At 40.4% G+C, this 22,235-nt stretch overlaps 2 protein-coding genes and 1 non-coding gene across 3 annotated transcripts; 2 read left to right on the top strand and 1 right to left on the bottom strand.

Annotated features, from left to right (window-relative positions):
* Window positions 1–751: 751 nt before the first annotated feature.
* LOC123895993 lies at window positions 752–2,770 on the bottom strand. Its single transcript, XM_045946453.1, has 2 exons — window positions 1,645–2,770; window positions 752–1,545 (listed from the first exon to the last, which is right to left on the bottom strand). Exons 1-2 carry the CDS (start codon window positions 2,768–2,770, stop codon window positions 752–754), a joined length of 1,920 nt encoding a protein of 639 aa, XP_045802409.1.
* Window positions 2,771–16,829: 14,059 nt separating this feature from the next.
* LOC123896858 (U-box domain-containing protein 17) lies at window positions 16,830–18,461 on the top strand. The gene is made up of 2 exons (XM_045947266.1): window positions 16,830–18,179; window positions 18,232–18,461. The coding sequence occupies exon 1, from the start codon at window positions 17,150–17,152 to the stop codon at window positions 18,128–18,130; it is 981 nt and encodes a 326-aa protein (XP_045803222.1). The 5' UTR covers window positions 16,830–17,149; the 3' UTR covers window positions 18,131–18,179; window positions 18,232–18,461.
* A 3,376-nt stretch (window positions 18,462–21,837) lies between these two features.
* Window positions 21,838–21,911, top strand: TRNAN-GUU. Its single transcript has one exon. It is a non-coding gene; the product is annotated as a tRNA-Asn (tRNA).
* Window positions 21,912–22,235: the final 324 nt, after the last annotated feature.

The raw sequence follows: 22,235 nt of genomic DNA, 5'->3' as shown, positions 1-22,235 counted from the left end.
TTCAAAGTTATATACTGATTTCATCAATGGAGACATCTTGGCATCAGTTGAGGAGCACCCTGCTAATGCTTTTAAGCATAAATCTTTTTTGAACAAGTTGCATAATCCTCAAACAGATCTCGAAACCTTGGGGAAAGTCATTCAACTCGAATCTATCTTGGACCAGTTTGCTACCACGGTGCAAAGCTTGAAACGCAACTCTCAAAAACTTGTTGGTCAGCAAGCTGCTTATGATGCGTTATTCGAGAAGGCCATGGCTGCTCAATCGAAAGTTGACCAAATGAAGGCACAAGTTCAGCAACCAGGCCTTGGGATTCAAGAATGTACCAACAATATTTCTAAGTGGGAGGCAGAGATAGATTCTCTTCGAGCCGAGATTGTTGATCGAGAGAAGAAGATCCTCGAAGAGAAAGCAAAGCGTTCGAAGATTGAAGAAGCTGTTGCTGCTACCACTCAGGAATCTATCCGCGAAGCTGCGAAGGAAGGTATTTCTCACTTCAGTGCTGCCACTGTGATCAAAGAAGAGATTAAGTCTCTCGAAGATGCAATCAAGATCCAGACTGTCGAAGTTGGCCTTATTAAGGACCATTATGCTGATTTCAAATCTAAGTGTTTATCTTAGACTTTCTTTTGATGTTTTTAAATTCTCGAACAATTATCTGGTTTTATTTCTATTTGGTTTGTAACCTTGACAATTGCCTTTTATGGCACTTTTACTTTGTTTATGCCATTTCAATTTCGTTTCGAATATTTATTCTGTGCTAACATTAACTTCTAAAAGCGTTGGTTTATATTTTTTCAAATACTTACCATTTATATTCAATGTTCGCTTTTCTGAAGTCAACTCTTCTATTTCATATGCACCATTCGAAAACACTTGTATTATTTTAAAAGGTCCTTCCCAATTTGGAGACCATTTGCCTAAAACTCTATCTTTTTTGTCCATAGGCAAAATAACTTTCCAAACTAAATTCCCCACTTCAAAGGTTTTTGATTTAACCTTCCTATTATAGGCCTTTGCTACTCTTTCTTTTTGTCTACTTAAAGTATCAAGCGCTCTTAGCCTTTCTTCGTCTAAATCAACCAATTCATCAAACATCATACTCCAATAGTGATCAGTTGGTATCTCCATTTGCCTTTGAATTCTGATAGATTGCAAATAAATTTCCACTGGTAACACGGCATCATGACCATACGTTAATCGAAATGGAGTAGAATTTGTTGATTCTTTAGGGGAATTTCTACATGCCCACAAGACCTGATTTAAAGTCTTGTTCCAATTTCTTGGTTTTTGAGCAATATGCTTTCTGATTAATCCAATAATAATTTTATTGGCAGCTTCTACTTGACCATTTGCTTGTGCATAATAAGGTGTCGAAGTCAAAAGTTTAAACCCTGTTTGCCTGGCGAATTCTTGCATCTTTCGACCAGTAAACACTGAACCTTGATCAGTTGTGATGGTCTCAGGAATTCCAAACCTATAAATAATGTGGTTTTGGATAAAGCTTATAACTTCTTCTTGGTCAACATTGGGCAGGGGTATAGCTTCGATCCATTTGGTAAAATAATCAACACCAACTATTATGTATTTTTGATTTTTTGATGATGCTGGTTTTATTTCACCAATTAAATCCAATGCCCAACCTCTAAATGGCCAAGGTTTTATTATCGAATGTAATTCACTTGCAGGTACATGTTGGATTCCTGCATGTCTTTGACATTCTTGACAACCTTTAGCAAAATCTATGCAATCTTTTAACATAGATGGCCAGTACATGCCTTGTCGAACTAAAAGCCATTTCATCTTATGGCCTGATTGGTGAGAACCGCAAGCCCCACTATGAACATCAGATATTGCTATGTAGGCCTCATTCTCACTAAGGCATTTCAACAGTACTCCTTCGAGGGTCTTTTTAAACAATTCATTACCAATGATCACATAATTTGATGCTCTATATTTGATCTTTCGAGGAGCACTCCCGGTTGGATTTTCCAAATATTCTACAATTGGTTTTCTCCAATCACCATCTACTAAATTGTCAATGACAAAAATTTGGAATTCGTCATAATTCATTTCTTTGTCAGTACTATTTATGTCATTTGGTGACATCTCTGCCCCCACAAGTTTTGGCATTGACAATTCCAATTGCATTGGCTCATTAGAAATCAATTTTTCTTTGATTTCTATTAATTGTTCCAGCTTTTCTTTGGACACTTTGTATCCTGAAGCAATCTGTGCTAAGTCATTTGCTTCTTGGTTTTCTACTCGAGGAACATGTTCTATGTCAATCGAGTCGAAACGTTTTAGTAATGTATTCGCTATAACAAAGTAACGAATCAAATGCTCTTTAATACATTTGTACTCTTTTGTCAGTTGTTTCAAAACTAATTCTGAATCACCTTTTATTCTAATGTCTTTTGCCCCCAGGCTCAATAATATTTCTAATCCTGCTATCAAAGCCTCATATTCAGCTTCATTGTTTGAACAAATACCATTAATCCTGTATTTGAACTTAGTAGGAATTTTTTGTGGGGAAATTATCAAAATACCTATTCCAGTACCATGTTGATGTCTAGACCCATCAAAGTACAAAGTCCATGGTTCTAGAGCAATGTAATTTTGAGGTGATTCGATTGCTGAATGATCAACAATAAAGTCAGCCACTATTTGGCCTTTAATTGCTTTCAAAGGTTTGTATGAAAGTGAATATTCAGAAAGAGCTAAAGCCCATCTTCCAATTCGACTATGTAAAATTGGTTTTAGCAACATATGTTTAATAACATCATAATGAGAATAAACATAAACATCAATAGGCTTTATATAATGCTTCAATTTCATACAAGAAAAGTACAAACAAAGACAAAGCTTTTCAATACTACTATATCTAGTTTCAACATCATTAAGGACTCTACTTAGATAATAAATGGCCTTTTCTTCGCCATTTTCGTCCTCTTGGGCTAACATACTACCTAATGTGGTATCAGATGCTGAAATATACAACTTCATAAACTTATTTCTAATTGGTGGCATCAGAGTTGGAGGATTAGACAAGTATATTTTGATTGCATCGAATGCTTCTTGCTGATCCTGCCCCCAAGTAAAAACATCCTCTTTCTTAAGTCAAAGCAATGGTGAAAAAGCTTGAGCTTTACCACTTAGATTCGAAATGAATCTTCTCAGAAAGTTGATTTTTCCCAACAAGGATTGAAGTTGCTTCTTGTTTGTTGGAGGGTTAGTCTCCAAAATAGCTTTTGTCTTGTTTTGGTTTATCTCAATGCCTTTTTTGTGCACCACAAACCCAAGGAAGTCTCCTGCATGTACACAAAAAGCACATTTCAATGGATTCATTTTCAATCCATATTTCCTCATTCTTTCGAATGACTTTTTTAAACAAACCAAATGATCATTGTGTGATGATGATTTAACAATAATATCATCAATATATACTTGCATAAAAGTATCTATAAAATCATGGAAAATTGAGTTCATTGCTCTTTGGTATGTGGCTCCAGCATTTTTCAATCCAAACGGCATTACGACCCATTCATAGGTACCCAAAGCCCCTGGGCATCGAAAAGCTGTTTTTGCCACATCTTCCTCAGCGATAAAAATTTGGTTATATCCAGAATACCCATCTAACATGCTAAGATATTCGAAACCTGCTGCTGAATCTATTAACATTTCTGCTACAGGCATTGAATATTCATCTTTAGGGGTAGCATTATTTAAGTCCCTAAAATCTATACATATTCTAAGAGAACCATTTTTCTTAATGACAGGAACTATATTTGCTAACCATTCGACATACCTGGCAGTCCGGATGAACTTGCTTCTCAGCAGCCTTTCAATTTCCTCCTTGATCTTAGATAGGATTTCTGGTGCAAATCTTCTTGGTGATTGTTTAACTGGTTTCTTGTCTGGTCGAATGGGTAATCTATGTTCGACCAAATTTCTGTCTAAACCTGGCATTTCATTGTAGTCCCAAGCAAAACAATCTTTGAACTTTTTAAGGAGTTCGACCAGTTTATCACGCAAGTCCTTTGGGATATTGGCACTTATGTATGTTGGCCTTTTGATAGAGCCATCTCCAATATCTATTTCTTCCAAAGGATCTTGGGCCTGCATCTTTTGACTGGAACTGGAAGGATCTTTCTCAAATCCTAATGGTTCTTCATCATAGATGCAGTCCAATTTTTGAGTCATTGGCAATAATTTGCCATTTTCACAGTTGTTGGCTTCGACAGCCATATTTTCTTGCAGCATTGTGGCTTCTAAAGCCATCTTTATCTTGTTTTCGGCCATATAAGCCGAAATCTTGGCCCAAGCATTGGGCTTAGTCATCGTAATATTCCTCAAGGTCCCACCCAGTTGGGCGGACTTTGCCTTCATCCACATGTGGACCTTCATCTATTTCCTCTCTCTCCCAAATGAATCCATGAGTTGGATCCAATTTGACAGAATGGTAGACATTATCAGCAGGGGCATAGGCATATCCCTGTTCAGTGCATGGCGATATGTTCGCCAATTTCTTATCAAATGAATGCTTAGTTATGTGGTGTGTTTCAGCCCTAAAATAACTTTGATCGGCTTCGATATTCTCTACCACACCATCATCTCTCCAAATACTTACCCTCTGATGGAGAGTCGAAGGCACTGCTCCAACGCCATGTATCCACTCCCTTCCCAGAAGCAGATTATAATTGGCCTTCGATGCCACAACCAAAAACAGAGTTGGCCTAACAGTGCTGCCAACTGCCACATCGACTTGAATTGCCCCCAGCGAGAAACCAGTCTCACCTTCGTAATTCGAAAGAACGATGTTGTGAGGGTGCAAGTCAGTAGAAAATTTACCAATCTTGGTAATCATGAATTCTGGCATCAGGTTTACTGCTGCTCCTCCATCAATCAACACTTTGTTGACCCCCACGTTATTTACTTTGGCCTGAATAAAGAGGGGTTTCAAATGATTCTTCATTCCCTCAGTTGGCCTCTCAAAATTGGCCATCTGTTCCTCTAAACAGCCATTATTCATTACATAATAACACATTGGCTTGTGCAAAGCCAATTCAGACTCATCGAACTCATCCTCCCCTTCAGTCACTTCTGACCACACGTCATATTCAGCAGGGAGGATCGAAACTACGTTCACCAGCACATCAAACTCGGGATCTGAATCAAGGAGATCCTCATCTTCCATGTTCTCTCCTTCAAACTCATTCTCAACCTTTCGAACATCCTCTGGTTGAGTCAATCTCTCTTTCAGAGGCCTTCTGGTCACTTCGACAACCTGTTTTCCTTTGTTGTCTTCAGTCTTTTGAGCCTCTTGAAGGGAGAGTCTTTGTTGGCGCTGATGCCTACGCCATTGGGTGCGGGTCATGGGATTCTTTCCCTTGTAATTGTTTCTGTAAGCATACTTCTTCGAATCAACAGAATGACTCGAACTTCCCTTGTCAACAGAATTTCTAACAAAGTTGGATGTATGACCATGAACCCATTTGTTCATTGGTGAGTTGTTGGATGGCACAAAAGTATTTGGGTTGCCCAACCTTTGATGTATTGGTTTAGCATGCACCATGTTCTGTCTTTTCATTGGCCTTGACTTTGGCCAATTCTCTTTGTTTCTTCTGAATGGTATGAACTTGTTAAGGCCCTCAGTAGCCTTCTTGTCGAATACGGCACTGCACCTTGGACAAAGCATAACTTCAGACTTGTTAAGCTTACACCTTTGCAGAAAGTCAACCAGTTCCTCTTCAGCCCCATGATACACTACTTTCATCTTCTCGTAGTATTCATTCTCTGGAATAAAAACTAATTGAGCGCCTCCTGATAAGTCCATGGCATCGATCATCAAGCATTCGACCGGTTCCACATAGGAAGCATCCGATATTTGTAGTGGATCTTCGTCAATTTTCATCTGTTGTTTGGATTTCTCTCCAAATTTCAACCTTAGATTTTCATTATCTGCCAAATTTCCTGCTTCGGCAAAAAATCTTGCCACATGTTCCACTGTTGATTCAGTTGTGTCCCCAGCAAACTTTGTGAATTTAGGGATTTTCCATCCCCTTGGCAATTCAGTTTGTAATACATATTCAGACAATGGAGAAATAAAGTTAGGCCTATGTAGGCCAACATTGAAACCGTTTTGAGTTAAGATAGTTTCGACTAAATTTGCCAAGTTATCTTGTTGCGCAAAATTATTTCTTTGCACATTTCGAATCACTTCGTCAGCATTTTGATTTCGATTAACCAAAATTACTTCAGGCTCTGGCACATGGTGCACCACTGGAGCCGGTGGTTCCTCTTGTACCACTTGTGGTACTTGATTGTTTGGAACTTCATTGTTCACATGAAACCCTTGGTTCTGAACCTGTGTTTGGTTTCGAATGGGCTGAAGGTTTTGGTTAGGCATTGCAGCAGTACCAAAGAAATCTGCAATCCGCCCCATCTGATGGGCTAGCAACTGATAATTATTATTTGTATTGTTGATTAAGGGGTTCAAAATAGTCCCCAATTGTGAAGTCAGAGTATTAACCATTTCATGATTACTCTCGTCCATTTGTTGTCGAAAGGACATCATAGTTACATTGGTTAAATTTTGTAAGGCAATGTCTCTGGTCCTATTTCCCACAACAGAGGCTGCTGGGGAAGGCATGGTACTCCTATCAGGATTTGGGTTAGAATTATGTAAGCCTGCCATTAAAGAGTCTGGCATTCCTAATCCTGATTGGTTCAACAAAAACGATCGAATGGGGCTCCTTACATCTTCAGCACCAGGCTAACTGCCCCCTATACCATGTGATACTAACGAAGATATCGACCCAGATACAGTCGAACTCGTTGAGGGCATTGTTACCCCTATATTCCCAAAACTGACTGCAGGAACGCTCGAAGCAGATGTTCCAGAGCCTTGGGCCATGACAGTAGCGTTACTAATTGACGCTTGTGTTGGCTGTCCTTCAGGATTTGGGACATTGTTGTTATTGTTTTGATTATTATTTGGTGGTCTAACCATTTTTGATTTAGATTTAACACTAGTTAAATTTGGTAAAGATTTACCACTTCTCAAATGCATACAAAATCAAAACACAAAACTGTAAACACTAACTGTCTTAGTATTTGTAAAAGGATTTTTATTTGAAAATAAACTTCTTTCAAAAAAAAATGTAAATTGCACAAAACAACCCGTCCCACTGGGCGTGCCAATTTGTTTACACTGATTTTTGGTAAACAACCGCTAGTTTAAATTAATTACTTGAGAGATCAACTAGTAAATCTCGGGACAATTGTTCATGCATTTCTTTGAAGGAAATTCGGAAGTTTATCTTTAAATACATCCTTATTTTACAAAAGAACCATATGTTTAATTTCGGAAACATATGTTAAATATAATTAAAGCAAGTTCACTCGAACGAGAGAACTAATGAAAAGCAGAATTTGTAAATGCTTTAAAAAGTAAAGACTTATGGAAAGTAAATTTGCATTAAGAATGTAAAAGTTACAAAGAAATTGAAAAGGTTCACCGATTCATACATCTTTCTCGAGTAACTCGTTTCTCGCCTTAACATGGATACTTTGAGTGTTTGAGATTTTGTGTAAATGAATTGTGACCACCATTTCGACTATACATACTTCTATTTATAGAAAACTAAGTAACGTCTACCCTAACGTTAAACTACTAAACTTCAGCCACGCGTCCTTTTGCGTTTGAAATGAACCAAGGCCTTTAAACCGTTGTAACCGTCGAAGTCGAGTCACACTTAAATGATGAAAAATGCTCTAAGTTCACAATTTCTGACTACTTCGATTCGTTGGCTTCTATCGAAATAATCTTCAGTCTCGAGCTATGAAGTTTTTCCATTAGAATTCTCTTGCTCTTAAAGACATTACCCTTAACCTTCATTTAAACAATAAGATAAGAGATAATCTCTCTTGTTCTTGAAGACATTAAAGACTAAGGCTATCTAAAGCCATTTTAACAGGTTTCTATAGCAATAAATGTCTTTGGAACTGGAATTATAACATATTTTACCTTGAGCTAAAATATGGGATAACAGTCGCGTTTGAAGAAACGGAGTATCCTGAACGACGTTATGTCGGAGAGGGGTTCTGCCTCTACCCACTTGGTGAAGTAGTCCACGGCGACTATCAAAAATTTATTTTGGTGGAGTCCCTTTGTGAAGGGGCCAAGTATGTCCATGCCCCACCAAGCGAAGGGCCATGGTGACGACAAAGATTTGAGTTCGTGGGGAGGAGCCAGGTGCATGTCCCCGTGTCGTTGACATTTGTCGCATTTTTTCACATGGTCCTTTGCGTCTTGCTGCATGGTGGGCCAGTAGTATCCTGCTCGAAGAGCTTTCCTGGCCAGCGATCTTCCTCCCAGGTGCTGGGCGTTGATCCCCTCGTGTACCTCGCGCAGGATGTAGTCGACTGTTTCCTCGTCGACACATTTTAAGAGCGGGATTGAGAACCCTCGTCTGTATAACTTTCCGTCGAGGATGACGTATGCGCATGCTCGACGTCTAATTATGGCTGCTTCTTTCTGATCGTCGGGGAGGGTTCCATTCGCGAGGAAGTTATATACGGGGGTCATCCAGCAATTTTTGTCGCCAATGACATTTATGTCGAAGACGTTGGTCGTCTTCTCGATGCTTGGTCGAGGGAGTATTTCCTGAATGACGGACTTGTTTCCGCCTTTCTTTTTTGTGCTCGCCAGTTTGGACAGGATGTCTGCCCGTTTGTTGTGCTCGCGTGGAACGTGTTGCACTTCCACGGACTCGAACTTAGTGATTTTTTCCTTCACTAAAGCTAAATACTCGGAGAGGTTATCATTTTTGGCTTGATACTCTCCTAATACTTGTGAGGCAACAAGTTGTGAATCTGTGTAGATTTTAATTTCTTTTGCCTCCATGTCCTCGGCCAACCGTAGTCCTGCTAGGAAGGCCTCGTACTCCGCCTGGTTGTTCGATGTCGGGAAGGATAGTGCTAGGGATACCTCGATGATGATCCCGTTCTCGTTTTCCAGGATAATTCCTGCTCCTGCACCTGTGGCGCTCGATGCTCCGTCGACGAATATTGTCCATTTGTTTGCCTCGCTTGTCGTGGAGGATGGACTCGTCATTTCGGCCACAAAGTCTGCTAGGACTTGTGATTTTAGCGCTTTCCTGTTTTCGTAACGAATGTCGAATTCGGAAAGCTCGAGGGACCATTTGAGCATCCTGCCCGCCATATCTGGCCGACCAAGCAACGACTTGATGGGTTGGTCGGTTCGGACTACGATTGTGTGTGCTAGGAAGTAGTGACGTAGTCTTCTTGCTGCGTTGATCAAGGCGAGGGCCACCTTCTCGATTTGAGTGTATCTGAGTTCGGGCCCTTGGAGAGCCTTGCTCGTAAAGTACACTGGTTTTTGTCCTTCCATTGTTTCACGGACAAGAGCTGCGCTGACGGCCTCAGATGCGACGGAGAGGTAAATGTATAACACTTCCTCGACATCCGGGCGTGAGAGAACTGGGGGTTCGGATAGGGCCTTCTTTAGATGTTGGAGGGCCTGCTCGCACTCGTTCGTCCATTCGAACACAGCTTCTTTCCTTAGTAATTTGAAGAGGGGCAATGCGTGTTGAGCAGATTTTGCTACGAAGCGAGACAATGAGGTCAGCATTCCGTTCAGGGTTTGTATGGATTTCTTGTTGTTCGGAGTTGGGAGCTCCGTAAAGGCACGACATTTGTCGGGGTTGGCTTCGATTCCTCGTTCTGTTAGGTAAAATCCGAGGAACTTTCCTGCTCGTACCCCGAAGGTGCACTTTTCTGGGTTGAATCGCATGTTGTGTTTTCTGGCCTGCTCGAAGAGCTTACGTAAGTGGGCGGTATGGTCGATTTCCTCATGGGATTTTACGATCATGTCGTCCATGTAGACTTCGAGCATGTCGCCTATTTCACCCCGGAATACTTTGTTCATCATCCGCTGGTATGTAGCACCAGCATTTTTTAGACCGAAGGGCATTACGTTGTAGTAATAGTTGCCCGACTCGGTCATGAAGGCTGTTTTTCCCCTGTCGGCCACAGCCATTGGGATTTGATTGTATCCTGAATATGCATCCATAAAAGACAATAATTTAAAGCCAGAAGAATTATCGACTAATTTATCAATGCAAGGTAAAGGATAAGAATCTTTAGGGCAGGCCCTATTGAGATCGGTATAGTCAACACACATTCTCCATTTTCCATTAGATTTTTTAACTAGTACAACGTTTGACAACCAGGTAGTGTATCTGGCTTCAGAAATAAAATTTGCCTCTAGGAGGTCTTTTACAGCTTTTTCAGCAGCCTCCGCTTTTTCGGGAGACTGCCTACGCCTACGTTGCACTACGGCACTAGCAAGTGGGTCGACAGTAAGTTGATGACAAGCGATGTTTGGATCCAGCCCGGGCATGTCGGCAGCGTGCCATGCGAACAAGTCAGCATTTTCTCTAAGGCAGGCTTTCAACTGCTTCCTCGCCAACTCGGGGAGCCCCGTACCAATCTTGACTCCTTTTTCTGGATCCTCGCCAAACTGGACTATCTCAAAGTCGCCATCTGGAATGGGGCGGTAATGCTCTTTGCTCGCCTCGTCGTCCTCCTTCTCCTCCTTCTTCAGTTTTTTCTCCTCCTTGTGTTCTTTCTTGGAGGTGCGGCTGTCAAGATCCACAGAACTCACACTTGGTCCGGGCAAACTTGGTTGTGCTTCCGGGGACGGCTTTGGTGGTGTTTCCGAGGAAGGCTTTGGCTTCTTTGGTTCAGGCGCTTTGCCAATGAAATTGTTGCCTTTGGATGCTGCGTCAAAGCACCTCCTCGCGGCTTCAATGTCCCCGTGTAAAGTAGCAACCTGCCCCTTATGAGTGTAATACTTCATCTTCAGGTGGGCGGTGGAAGGGACAGCGATCAGGTCTGCTATGGCCGTCCTGCCGATGATGCACTGGTAGAGGCAGGGGCAGTCTACGACCAAGAATTTGACCCTGATCGACTTGGCAGTTTCCTCGGAGCCAAAAGTGACTATGAGGTCGACATAGCCCCAAGGCCTAGTGGTTGCCCCGTTGAATCCTGTGAGATCTGAGCCCAAGTACGGGGTGAGGTGTGTCTCGTCCAGCTGTAAGGTCCTGAACAAACTGGCGTACATAATGTCGCAGGAGCTCCCCGGATCGATGAGGACCCGACGAACGTCCATGTTGGCCATGTCTGCCCGGACGAGGAGGGGAATTTGGAAATTGGCTGACCCACCGGGCAGCTCCTCGCGGTAGAAGGCTAAAGGCATTGATCGCCCCTTCGCCTTGTCCAGCGTTGCGTTCATATTCGAGGATGTGTTGATGAGATCCTCGAATTTTCTTTTTATTGATCCGACGGTGTGCTTGTCCATATGACCACCGGATATGACGAATGAGTCTGTGAAATAGTCCCACGTGCTAAGGGTAGGACCAGTATAGGTGTCCCCAAAATCGCTGGGGATAGCAAAATCTTCTGGCCGGGATATGCTCATAGCTATCTGCTTGGCGTTGTTCTGCCCGGCTGGTTGTGGAAGTTCCTCCTCGACCGCGCGTGTCTCCGCGGCCTCTGGTCGAGGGTCATTGTTTCTTTTGACGAACTCCCTCAGGTGTCCGCTCCTTATCATAATTTCAATAGCAGCCTTCAGCTGGATGCAGTCGTCGGTCCTGTGACCATAACTCTTGTGGTATCTGCAATACCTATTCTTGTCCTGGCCAGGCTTCAGAGGGGTTGGCTTTGGTTGCTTCACACCTGCTCTGTTGAACTCGGAGATGTGAACTTCAGCAAATATTTCTCCCCGAGATTTGACGAGGGGGGTGTAGGTGCTGAATGCGCTTGGAGGGCCACGGGGCTCTCGTCTTTCGCCCCTCCTTCTGTCTCTGCCCCTCTCGCCACCCCTATCGCCGCCTCTGTCGTTTCCTCTGTCGCCGCCCCTATCATCGTTCCTATGGGAGGACTCGCGGGCAGGGTGGCTGCTTCCAGGTCGGGCAAGGCGGGCGACATCAGCTGCCTGGACTTCCTCGTACTCAATGTATTTTTGAGCTTTTAGGAGGAGGTCGTCCCAGGTGGGTGGTTTTTCTATGCCAACAGCTTTGGCAAAATCGCTGCCCGGGCGAAGGCCCCTCTGCAGCAAGTACTTCTTCATGTCGTCGGTCGTCTCGACTTGCACAGCCTCTTTATTGAACCTCTCGACGAAATTGCGGAGAGTTTCTTCCTCGGCTTGGTATATGGCCTCCAAGGCATGCACAGTTTTTGGGTGCTTGCGGGAAGCAGTGAAGTGTCTACAGAACTGGTCTGTAAGGTCCTTCCACGAGTCGATAGATTGAGGGGGCAGGCTTTGGTACCATGCCATTGCTCCCTTCCTCAGCGTGGTCGGAAAAAGTCTGCACCTGATGGCACCGCTAATATTCCTGAAATCCAGGTTAGCGTTGACATTAGCTATGTGATCGTCGGGGTCGGTCAAACCATCATACGCGGGGAGCGTAGGAGGTCTCTCGAAGCCCTTTGGAATACGCTTCCTCAGAATGTTTGTAGACAGGGGGCATCGGGGATCACCCTCGTCACTCCCGTTGGGAGAATGGTCCTCGGAAGACCGGGGAGAATAATCGCCGGGAATCGGCGTCGGACTACGAGATTTGTAGTTGCGGGGATGGTAGCTGCCCGACGCGCCTTGCTTGGACATCTGCGCCAACCCTTGAGGTGAGTGGCGGCGCGGGGCTTCGTGCTTCCCTTTCTTGCCCGGAGGGGACTTACCCTCGCGATGAGGAGGAGTACGATCTTTCTTCCGAGGAGTAACTTCGACCCTCTCTAGGTCGAGGCGTCGATGTTTGACGGCCGCCGGACGGGGAGGGGAAGGATCAGCCTGGTGTCTCCGCGGGGGAGAGTTGGTCTTTCTGCGGCGCCGGCCTCTTTCCAGCGCGGCGATTCTTTCGCTTTGTTCGTCTAATCGACGGCCTTGAGCCTGCATGGCCTCCGTCGTTTGCTTCAGAGCAGCGATCAAGGCCGTGATCTCGGAATTGGCCAAGGTGGCGGGTTGTCCAGCGTTGTTTGCCGGAGTTTCTTGCTTCAACTGCGGGCGTTTGCCCATTCGACGATCGGTCAGGACCTCGACGTCTTCTTCATCGGACGAGAGTGAGGTTTCCCGTCCGTCGCGGGAGTCGGTTTCTGGACCGCGCGCTACGGTGGTATCGTCACGCACCGGAGACAGAACGGTGTTATGTTGCGGCGGCGGAGAGGGTGGAACGTTGAGCACGTTCTCGTCGCTGGTATTGGTGTTGAGTTGCTGCGATGAACTAGCCATGATGAAGTTGTTTGTTGAAAAACGGAATCGGTTTTGATCTTTGTTTCTTTGAGAAAGAGTAAAGATGGGGAAGAACTCAGGTTCCCACAGACGGCGCCACTGATCTAACCTGTTGATCAGAAAGGTTGAGGCCGGTCCGTTGAGCAAGCTTCCACACCGAAGGGGGGGTTTGTACCTGCAGGTGCTCCGATGCCTAAGTCAGCAAAGAGAACAAGGGAGATACAAGAGAAGAGAGAGAAAGTAAGGTATAGAATGATTCAGAATACCTGGCTCTCCTGTCTAGGAGAGCTTATATAGTGCCCCCAGCGCTGGGCCAAAGGTTGGTCTATTGGGCCGGGATAACCGGCCCAATAGACTCAACTGCCAAGATAGTCCCTGTATCGTAGGGGAAGGCCGTTATTTGCCTCTATCTTGGTTGGAGCCGTTCCGCTATTCGCGGGTAAGGGATAAGCTCCGTGACAGCTGTGGCTGGATAAAGGAGCACGTGCTAAACGTGCTGCTTAGCTGTTAAGCTACGGTGGAATGGATCAACATGCGTGGATATCTGAGCACGTGTTTAACGTGCTGCTTACCCATTATGTCGAGCAGGGCACGTCATTGGCTGACGTGTCGGGGAAGTCTCCCCTTAGTGGGCTGTGCCCCAAATGTCGGGCAGAAGTGATTGGGCCAGCTCTTGGCCCAGTCCAGAACACCTGGGAAAGAAGAAGAAGAAGAAGAAGAAGAAGAAGAAGAAGAGACAGTGAAATTATTAACATTTTAATGTATCAAATCACTAAGAATGTGAAGAAGAACAAAATATTATAGTGAAACTAATGTATCAAATTATTAACATTTTAATGTATCAAATCACTAATGTATCAATCACCATTTACCGTTAAACTGAAACTGTGAAAATGACGGCGACGATGGCGAAATGGATAGAGAGGGTGACAGTGAGCGGTGCTGGTACTGACAAAGAGAGGTGATGGCGGAGAATGGTGTTGAGACAGACAGAGAGTTGATTTCAGCGGCGAGTTGCAAGGAGATGACGGCGGTGAATGATTAGCAAGGAATCCTAATAGTGAAATTGTGTAAGGGAAGAAGAAGAGGAAGAGGAGGGACGTGATTAGCAAGGAATAATGAGATGATAGTGGTGAATGATTAGCAAAGAGTTTACATGTTTCTTTCAGTTTTTTTCTTTTTTAACCTGAACCGTTGATTTGTTTTATTGCCACATGTCACAGATCTAGGCAACTAATGGAGGAAAAGGAGGATATACTAATGGAGCTGATCTCAACTCATACCAAACATGATTCAAATTTTTTAAAATAAAATGGGATATAGCCGTTGCATTTGAGCCTTCAATATTTAATTAATTCATTTGCACTAGTCATGGCCCATGTGTCAGTTTGTAACCGTTGGTAAACAAAGCATTGCCTTTCATCGTAGCAACGATGGATTGCTTTCAATTATTCATGTGCTCTGACAAAGAGCGTTTCTTTTCATGCTAAAAAGCACCGATGTGCTTGCTCTTAGTACTCCATTGGGGCGATCAAATCGGGATGCATTGATATGAGAGGAATTCTTGGACCATTGTGAGATTCATTGTTGGAAAACGTCTCAACTAGTGGCTCAAAGACAAGACAATGACGAGTTTATTCGAATCTATGGCGGAGAGAAAGGATTTCTTTAGGGGCCATGACAAAGGCAACAACTCAGTGCTGACAAAGGCAACAACTCAGTGGCAGTGCAATTTATTTTTATTTCAACAACATCTCCGACAATATTACTCGTGAAAAATTGAGAGAGGGATTTGGTCATTGTGAGTTTCTTAGGGGGCATGCCACACTGGGGGATGTATTTTGTACGAATAATTTTGTATGGATCATTTATTATTGAATTAAATAAACTTTTTATCCCTACAAATAAGAATGAGATATTTTCATCGCCTAAAAATAAAATAGAAAATTTTGAGAGGATGAAAATATCTCACTTTTAATTTTATATACTAAAATCAAAATTCGTTACATTTTATGGCATGAAAAACATATTGAACCCTTTATTATTTGGTTATAGATAAATAATTTATAACTTGGTATTTATACGGATAATTAATTTATAATTTGTTACACTTTTTAATGTTTTGTACTCCTATTTGATAATTTCAATACTTGAGAAACAATACTTGAGAATTTTTAGAAAAACTCAATTCGAGTTCAAGAACTCGAACCATGTAACTCCATAGGTTATCTCAAAACTCCTTAAGACAGTTTTTATAATACATAGGTTATCCCAATCTCGAAACTCCTTAAAACCTACTCCCTCCGTCCCAAATTATAAGGGAAAAATTACATTTTTTTTGTCCCAAATTATAAGGGAAAAATTATTTTCAAGAATATTTTTTCCTTAATCTCATAAAATTAAATACAAATTGCATTTAATTTTCTCTCTTTCACATTTTCTCAATAAACAACAACCAATAAAAATCATTTTTACATCTTCCCATGCAACTTATTCCAAGAAAAACTCACAAAAACATATTTCAAATTATCATGTTTTACTTTTTCTTAATAAGTGTGATTTTTGTTTTTCCCCTTATAATTTAGGACGGAGGAAGTATTTAACATTGGTTCAAGTGAATAACCCAAATTTATTACGAACCGAGATCAACACTTTTTTTTTTTGAATCAAACAAACTTAATGCATTTCATTAACTAGTAAACGTTCAATACATAAGGGAATAATCTCAAATCTACGGAAACTAGTCCAAGAAATGGCCGCCCGAGCAAGAGTATGAGCAACCATATTCGCTTGTCTCCTAACAAACCTCACTTCAAAGTTTATGCATGATAACATAATTTTGATAATGTCAGCAACAATTAAACTAAACTTCTATAAACACAAACATAAACTTTTTAAATTTAGGCACCCATACAAAACTCAAATAAAATTAAATAGTCAACAACATCAATTAAAGTGACTAAATTATTTATGATTTAATTTTAATCATTTATGTGTGTGCCCCTATAGAAAATAGATTTGAGTTTATGTCTATCATAGAATTGTTCTACCAACTGATTATAAATTGATTCCAGTTGTCAACCAAATTCGAATGCAAAATAATCAATTTTTCAAAGAAATAGTTTTGAATTTAAAACCAAATTATAAAGGGTAATGTTAACTTGTGCCCTAAGGGCACATGTTAAGCTACCTAAAAATAGAAATATAGCATTTAATGATACAAAGAATTTAATGTTTAGATAATTAAATACACCACAAGTTCAATAAATTTTTTCCACATTTATCTTCTTAACATGTACCCTTAAGGACACAAGTTAACATTCTCCAATTATAAATTAGATTTGGTGTGACATAGTTTTTAAACCATTCAGAGTTCAGACTCCTGCTGCCAACATAGCTAAGCTTGTCTCACGGACAACTAGTCGGTAGTTACACATGAAGATGAGAATGGTAGTTTGTTCAATTTTATTTTTAAAGGTTAAATGGTAAAATTAATTTTCCGTTCGAGTTGCGACCCATACAACCTTTTCAAGATTCAAACCCGTACAATTAAAATAACAAATCCGTATGAAAAGGATCTTCTTCTTACTTAATTCTTATCCATTTGTCTGCAAAGAAAATACTGCGCAAATTGTACTCATCAACAAACCACTTCCATTACCATTACGACTTTTAGTCACAAAACAATAATAACAGTTAAGACGTGTTCGTTACCTTTCCAAATTTTCCAACACTTACCTAAACCCACTCTTATAATCAATCTTCCCCAAACGCGTTTTTTCTCCTTCTCTTTCTCTTTCCAAACACCCCCTACCGAACCTCCCTCCAAACCAAAAATGGAAACCAATCGCCGCGCTGTCCGAACCTTAGTTTCAAAACTCAGCTCCGTTTCCGAACAAACACGAATCGAAGCACTCTGCGAGCTTCGGTTAATGTCAAAACAAGATCCACAAACCCGACCCGTAATAACCGAATCGGGCGCAATCCCTTATCTAGCAGAAACTCTCTATTCATCTTCTCACCCTTCGCAAGAAAACGCCACCGCAACACTTCTCAATCTTTCGATAACAGAAAAAGAATCTATCATGTCCACGCGCGGTGTTCTCGACGCACTTTCACATATAATTTCTCATCATTCTTCAACCTCCGCCGCCGCCGCCGTTCAATCAGCTTCCGCCACGATTCACAGCCTTCTTTCGTCGGTAGATGATTATAGAACCGTCGTTGGATCTAAACGTGAAATCGTTTACGCGCTTGTTGATATTCTCCGATGTCATAGATCGTCACCGCCGAGAACTGTGAAAGATGCGTTGAAAGCGCTTTTTGCGATCGCGCTTCATCCGTTAAACCGTGCTACTATGGTTCAATTCGGCGTTGTTCCGGCGCTTTTTTCTCTGATTGTTAACGACGGGAGAGTCGGGATAGTTGAAGACGCAACCGCCGTGATCGCGCAGGTTGCCGGTTGTGAGGAAAGCGTTGAAGCTTTCCGGAAGGTTTCCGGTGTTGGAGTGCTTGCGGATCTGCTTGATCTTAATACTGGTTCTAGTATGAGGACGAGAGAAAATGCGGTGTCGGCGTTGCTTAATCTTGTCCGGTGTGGTGGAGATGCGGTGGCCGGAGATGTTAGAGACGCTGTTGCTTTCGGTGCCTTGGACGGAATCGCCGATGTTAGAGATAAAGGGAGCGTTAAGGGGCAGAGTAAAGCTATGGAGTTGATGAGGGTGATGCTTGGTGGTGGTGATAGGAATGTCGTTTTGAACAGTGGTTCGTCGTTTGGTTCTTCTGTGATGAATGATGATAGTGGTACGTCGTTTTGACTAATTGTTCGTCGTTTTGAGTCTTAGGATGGCGGATTGTGTACAAAACTAGATTAGTGTTTTGTTGTTGTTAATTATATATATATATATATATATATATATATATATATGTTATGATTATGATTCTATTGATTATTATTTGTGTTATGATATGAGAAATATCATGATATGTTGTACATTCTAACAAAGAATAGGTTATTATTCTTCTTCTGCTGTGTAGAGTGCTTTTGATTTGATTTGAAATTTTGAAGTTGAGTTTATATATTGTGAATGATCCAAGCTTTATAACACGTAATTATAGTAGTGAATGTGAATGAGTAGTTATGAAAAAGATTCGAGCTATGATCTTCAAGCTATACGACACATAATTGGAATTTTTTTTAATGTGTAATTAACTGTTACATTGATATCTGAATAGTTTGAAATTGCAGATATATTCACATATTTCTCCTATTTTAATCTTCTAATATGTTTTTTGATAGTTACTCTAGTCATTGAATTTGTTTTGCATTGCTCAGTTTAGTCCATAAAATCACAAACTTAAGAGATGCTAAGGATATCTTTGCAATTTTAATATATTTAAAGACTATAGTTATAGTGTCTCACACATTCATGAACCAAATTTGTCCAAATCTTTGATGTCAGAATATTAGTGACTGATGTTAAATTTGCAATGTTCTATTTGGGTTGGGTACACAAGTTAGAGTCAGGTGCTGGTAACGAAAGGGGAAATATGGCATAACAGTCTACAACACAGTACAATTAGGACAAAGAGGATTCCAAAACCTTACATGTGTCAAAGTCACTCAAAAGCACATATGCACTTGCCAAAGAAAAAAACATACAAACAATTTTCAGGCCAAATTCTTGTATCATCCTCAAGCTCCACATATAGTGGGGTACAGCTTTAAACCCTTTAAGAAAAACCTTTGGCAGTAAGGTCCAAAGAAGACCTATCCCCCCCCGACTGGCATAACTATTCAAATATATTGCAAATTTTGAAATCAAACAACTTACAGGAAACACTATCTACCATATCCTGCAATCTGGAATGAGAATCAAACAATTTATCTTTGTGAAAAAATTAATAGTTATTCCATCCCTTACGACCCGAACTTCAGAAATAAACATTTTAGTCAAAGTTTTAACTATAGCCTTCCAGAAAAAGGAATTAGGATTCTTGGTTAGCACTTGGTTATCATCAAAACGTTTTCTGCCATATTTCCCTTGAATAACTTGACACCAAAAGCTACTTCCACCACTCCTCATGGTCTAAAAAACCTTCATAAAGCACGCGTAATTCCTAATACGAAGACTGCAGAGTGCAGAAAGCAAACAACATCAACAACAAACCCGAGGAGAGAAATGTCCTGGTTGGCACGCAAAAGAATCCAAGTAGCATTATTTACTACATCTGCTATTAGATGGGACAACTTATGCTATTCCATGTAGAGCACAAAAGTATACTGAGAGAAATGGATTAGACGCCGTCGTTTAAAGAATGCATATCTTATTTTCATTCTAAAAACATTAGTGAAACTATCATACGGTCACAAATAACCGACTGCATGACTGCAATGACATTCTGACTTTACTCAATCCTGATCCATATAATGAGACATAGGATCCCCTTGCATTTTGCTTCTCTCTCTAGGACTAAGAACTTTGATCAAGAACCATTCTACATCTCATTAGTTCGCACAGAGATCATGACCAATTGACCATTCAAGTGTGGCACTTCCATTTGCATTTCTTCTGTTTCTTGAATGTTCAAAATCTTGAGAGGGTCAGGAGAAAACGTAAGCTTATTTGCGACCTGATTTGTAAATACATAATGGAAGCGTGGTTTTAGTTGGCGATTAGTCTAACTTTATAGGAATTGTTCCAATTTTATTTAAAATTAAGTTGGTTTTCCCCACCTACTGGCCCTTGTAAGAGGAAAAGTAGCCCCATCCCTCATCGTAGATAATTATTAGATTTATTTAATTACAGTTTTTATCCTCTATGTTTTTACTCATTCATAAAATTGGTCTCCCATTTTAAAATCACTTAGTTTTGGTCCTCTATCAGATTTTTTTTACTTAAAAATGATGATTTAATATATTTTAATTGATATGACACACAACTTGATGGTGTAGAATGTAGATTCATCAAGGTGAATTAATTATTTACATTTTATTAATTAAATTACAAAAACGAATCATTTATGAAATTGAAATCAAAGTTTTTAATGAATTTTCTTGTAATTTCATCTCTTTCGGAGAATTTCATTCAATATCATCTTGAAACCAAATTTTTATTACTATTTCTTGGATACTTCCTTTAGAGCATCCACAATGGAGGTACTTATTTTTGAGTACTTAACTGGACTTCACGTGTACACATCACTCATTTATAATTTTTTAATAATAGTACCTAATAATTTATGTACTCAAACCCTCCAACCCAACATATAAAAGTTATAAATAGGCCCTACAAATAACACATCTCACCAATAATTATACATCATTATAAATGGAACCCACAAAAACAAAATAGGTACTAATGCTTATTGTAGAACCAGTACCTATTAGATACTCAAATGGATATTGCTACAATGGTAGTACCTAAATACCACGAGTTCTTACTTAATAGGTAGTACATCATTCTCAAGAATTATATTATGAACCTTGAATTATATCATATTAATCACGGCTCAAATAAATGTGCAAACTTTATTGCACATCGAACTCATTCTACCACTTTCAACTTAGCAATGATGATTTTTTTTTTCTTCCTTTAATAGACATTCTCATTTGTAATTATTTTCCTAGTGTTACTTCCACCAATTTGAATAGTTAACGCATCTTCATTTTGAGCAAATAAAAAAGTTAATTTTATGTTTCATAATACGTTGGATAAGTCCCAAGATAGGCGGATCCAGATAAACGAAAGGGACTTGTCCTCACTTACTTGAGCAAGGAATGAAAAACTCGCTTGCTTAGCGCAGAACGGAACAAGAAAGAAAAAGAGAAAGACCCATAAATCGCCAACCTTGCACATCGTTAGACATTTCTTCTTTTACTCATGCATATAACTTTACAATATGGGATTATAAGCAACTTTTAGACGCGCTACAAATTCTTGAGGGTATATTAGTATGTCCTTAGAGTTGTTGTATAAAGAGAGCTGACAAGATAAACTACCAAATCTGTATCGAGCTAGTTTATAAAGGGTTTGGACTTTTTCGAGTCGGACAAAAAAGTCCGGCTGAAAAAGAGATTCAATAACTAATCCAAAGCCACTGACACTAATACACCAAAACTACAAGCTAAATGAGCTAAACCACGAAATTAAATTGTTTCAGCCGCTAAACACATTCCAGGCATGATTGGGTGTCTTGTATCAAAAGTAAAAGAAATTTGCAACAAGTTTTTTGTTTGAAGAAAAATTTGCAACAAGTTATTCATAGGGTTTCTTGTATCATCAACAAGCCAAACAAACTTGCAAAGAGTAATTAGAAAGAAGTTAATATTTTTTTTTGAAACAAGAAAGAAGTTAATTTTTAAAATCGATTTTTTGCTGGAATTGAAACCGTGGAAAGTAATTTAAATGTAGGTTAGCTTCAATTACCCCAAAACCAAAATCATGCATTACCTTACCTGTGTTGTACTATATGTCTATGCCTATTAATTAAAATATATAAAGAAAATGAAAGTATACAAGAAGCTGGAATAGCTCAGTTGGTTAGAGCGTGTGGCTGTTAACCACAAGGTCGGAGGTTCGACCCCTCCTTCTAGCGAATTTTATTTTTGTTGTACAATATTCATGCTCCTAACTTTAATTGTTCAGTCTTTTTTCTTTTGCCATTTCACTATTAAATTTCTCATGAATGAAAGGCAATTCATGGTTTAGTTTTACTTTTTTGAAGGAAAAATAACTGCATTTTATTTACAATTTATATTTAAAAAAGTACTTTTTATGAGCACTGCAAATATCCCTTATGGTCTCAAGTTGTTGAGATGTATATCTCAGCAAAAGATAAGTTAGGGTACATAAATGGAGATATTGCCCAACTTGAAACTACAGATCCCACTTTTAGGAAGTGGAGGACAGAAAATGCTAT

Source organism: Trifolium pratense, linkage group LG7 (genome assembly GCF_020283565.1).
Source record: "Trifolium pratense cultivar HEN17-A07 linkage group LG7, ARS_RC_1.1, whole genome shotgun sequence".
Lineage (NCBI taxonomy): Eukaryota > Viridiplantae > Streptophyta > Magnoliopsida > Fabales > Fabaceae > Trifolium > Trifolium pratense.
The sequence above is the reverse complement of the archived record's forward strand: the minus strand, read 5'-3'. Positions and strand labels throughout refer to the sequence as shown.

What these genes read in the sequence shown, in the direction of transcription:
- LOC123895993 (XM_045946453.1), bottom strand. Translation starts at nt 2,770, where the DNA reads ATGTTGCTAAAACCAATTTTACATAGTCGAATTGGAAGATGGGCTTTA. An exon ending in AAAACCTTGGCCATTTAGAG is followed by an intron (nt 1,546 to 1,644) that starts GTTGGGCATTGG and finishes AATGGATCGAAG; the next exon opens with CTATACCCCTGCCCAATGTT.
- LOC123896858 (XM_045947266.1), top strand. Translation starts at nt 17,150, where the DNA reads ATGGAAACCAATCGCCGCGCTGTCCGAACCTTAGTTTCAAAACTCAGC.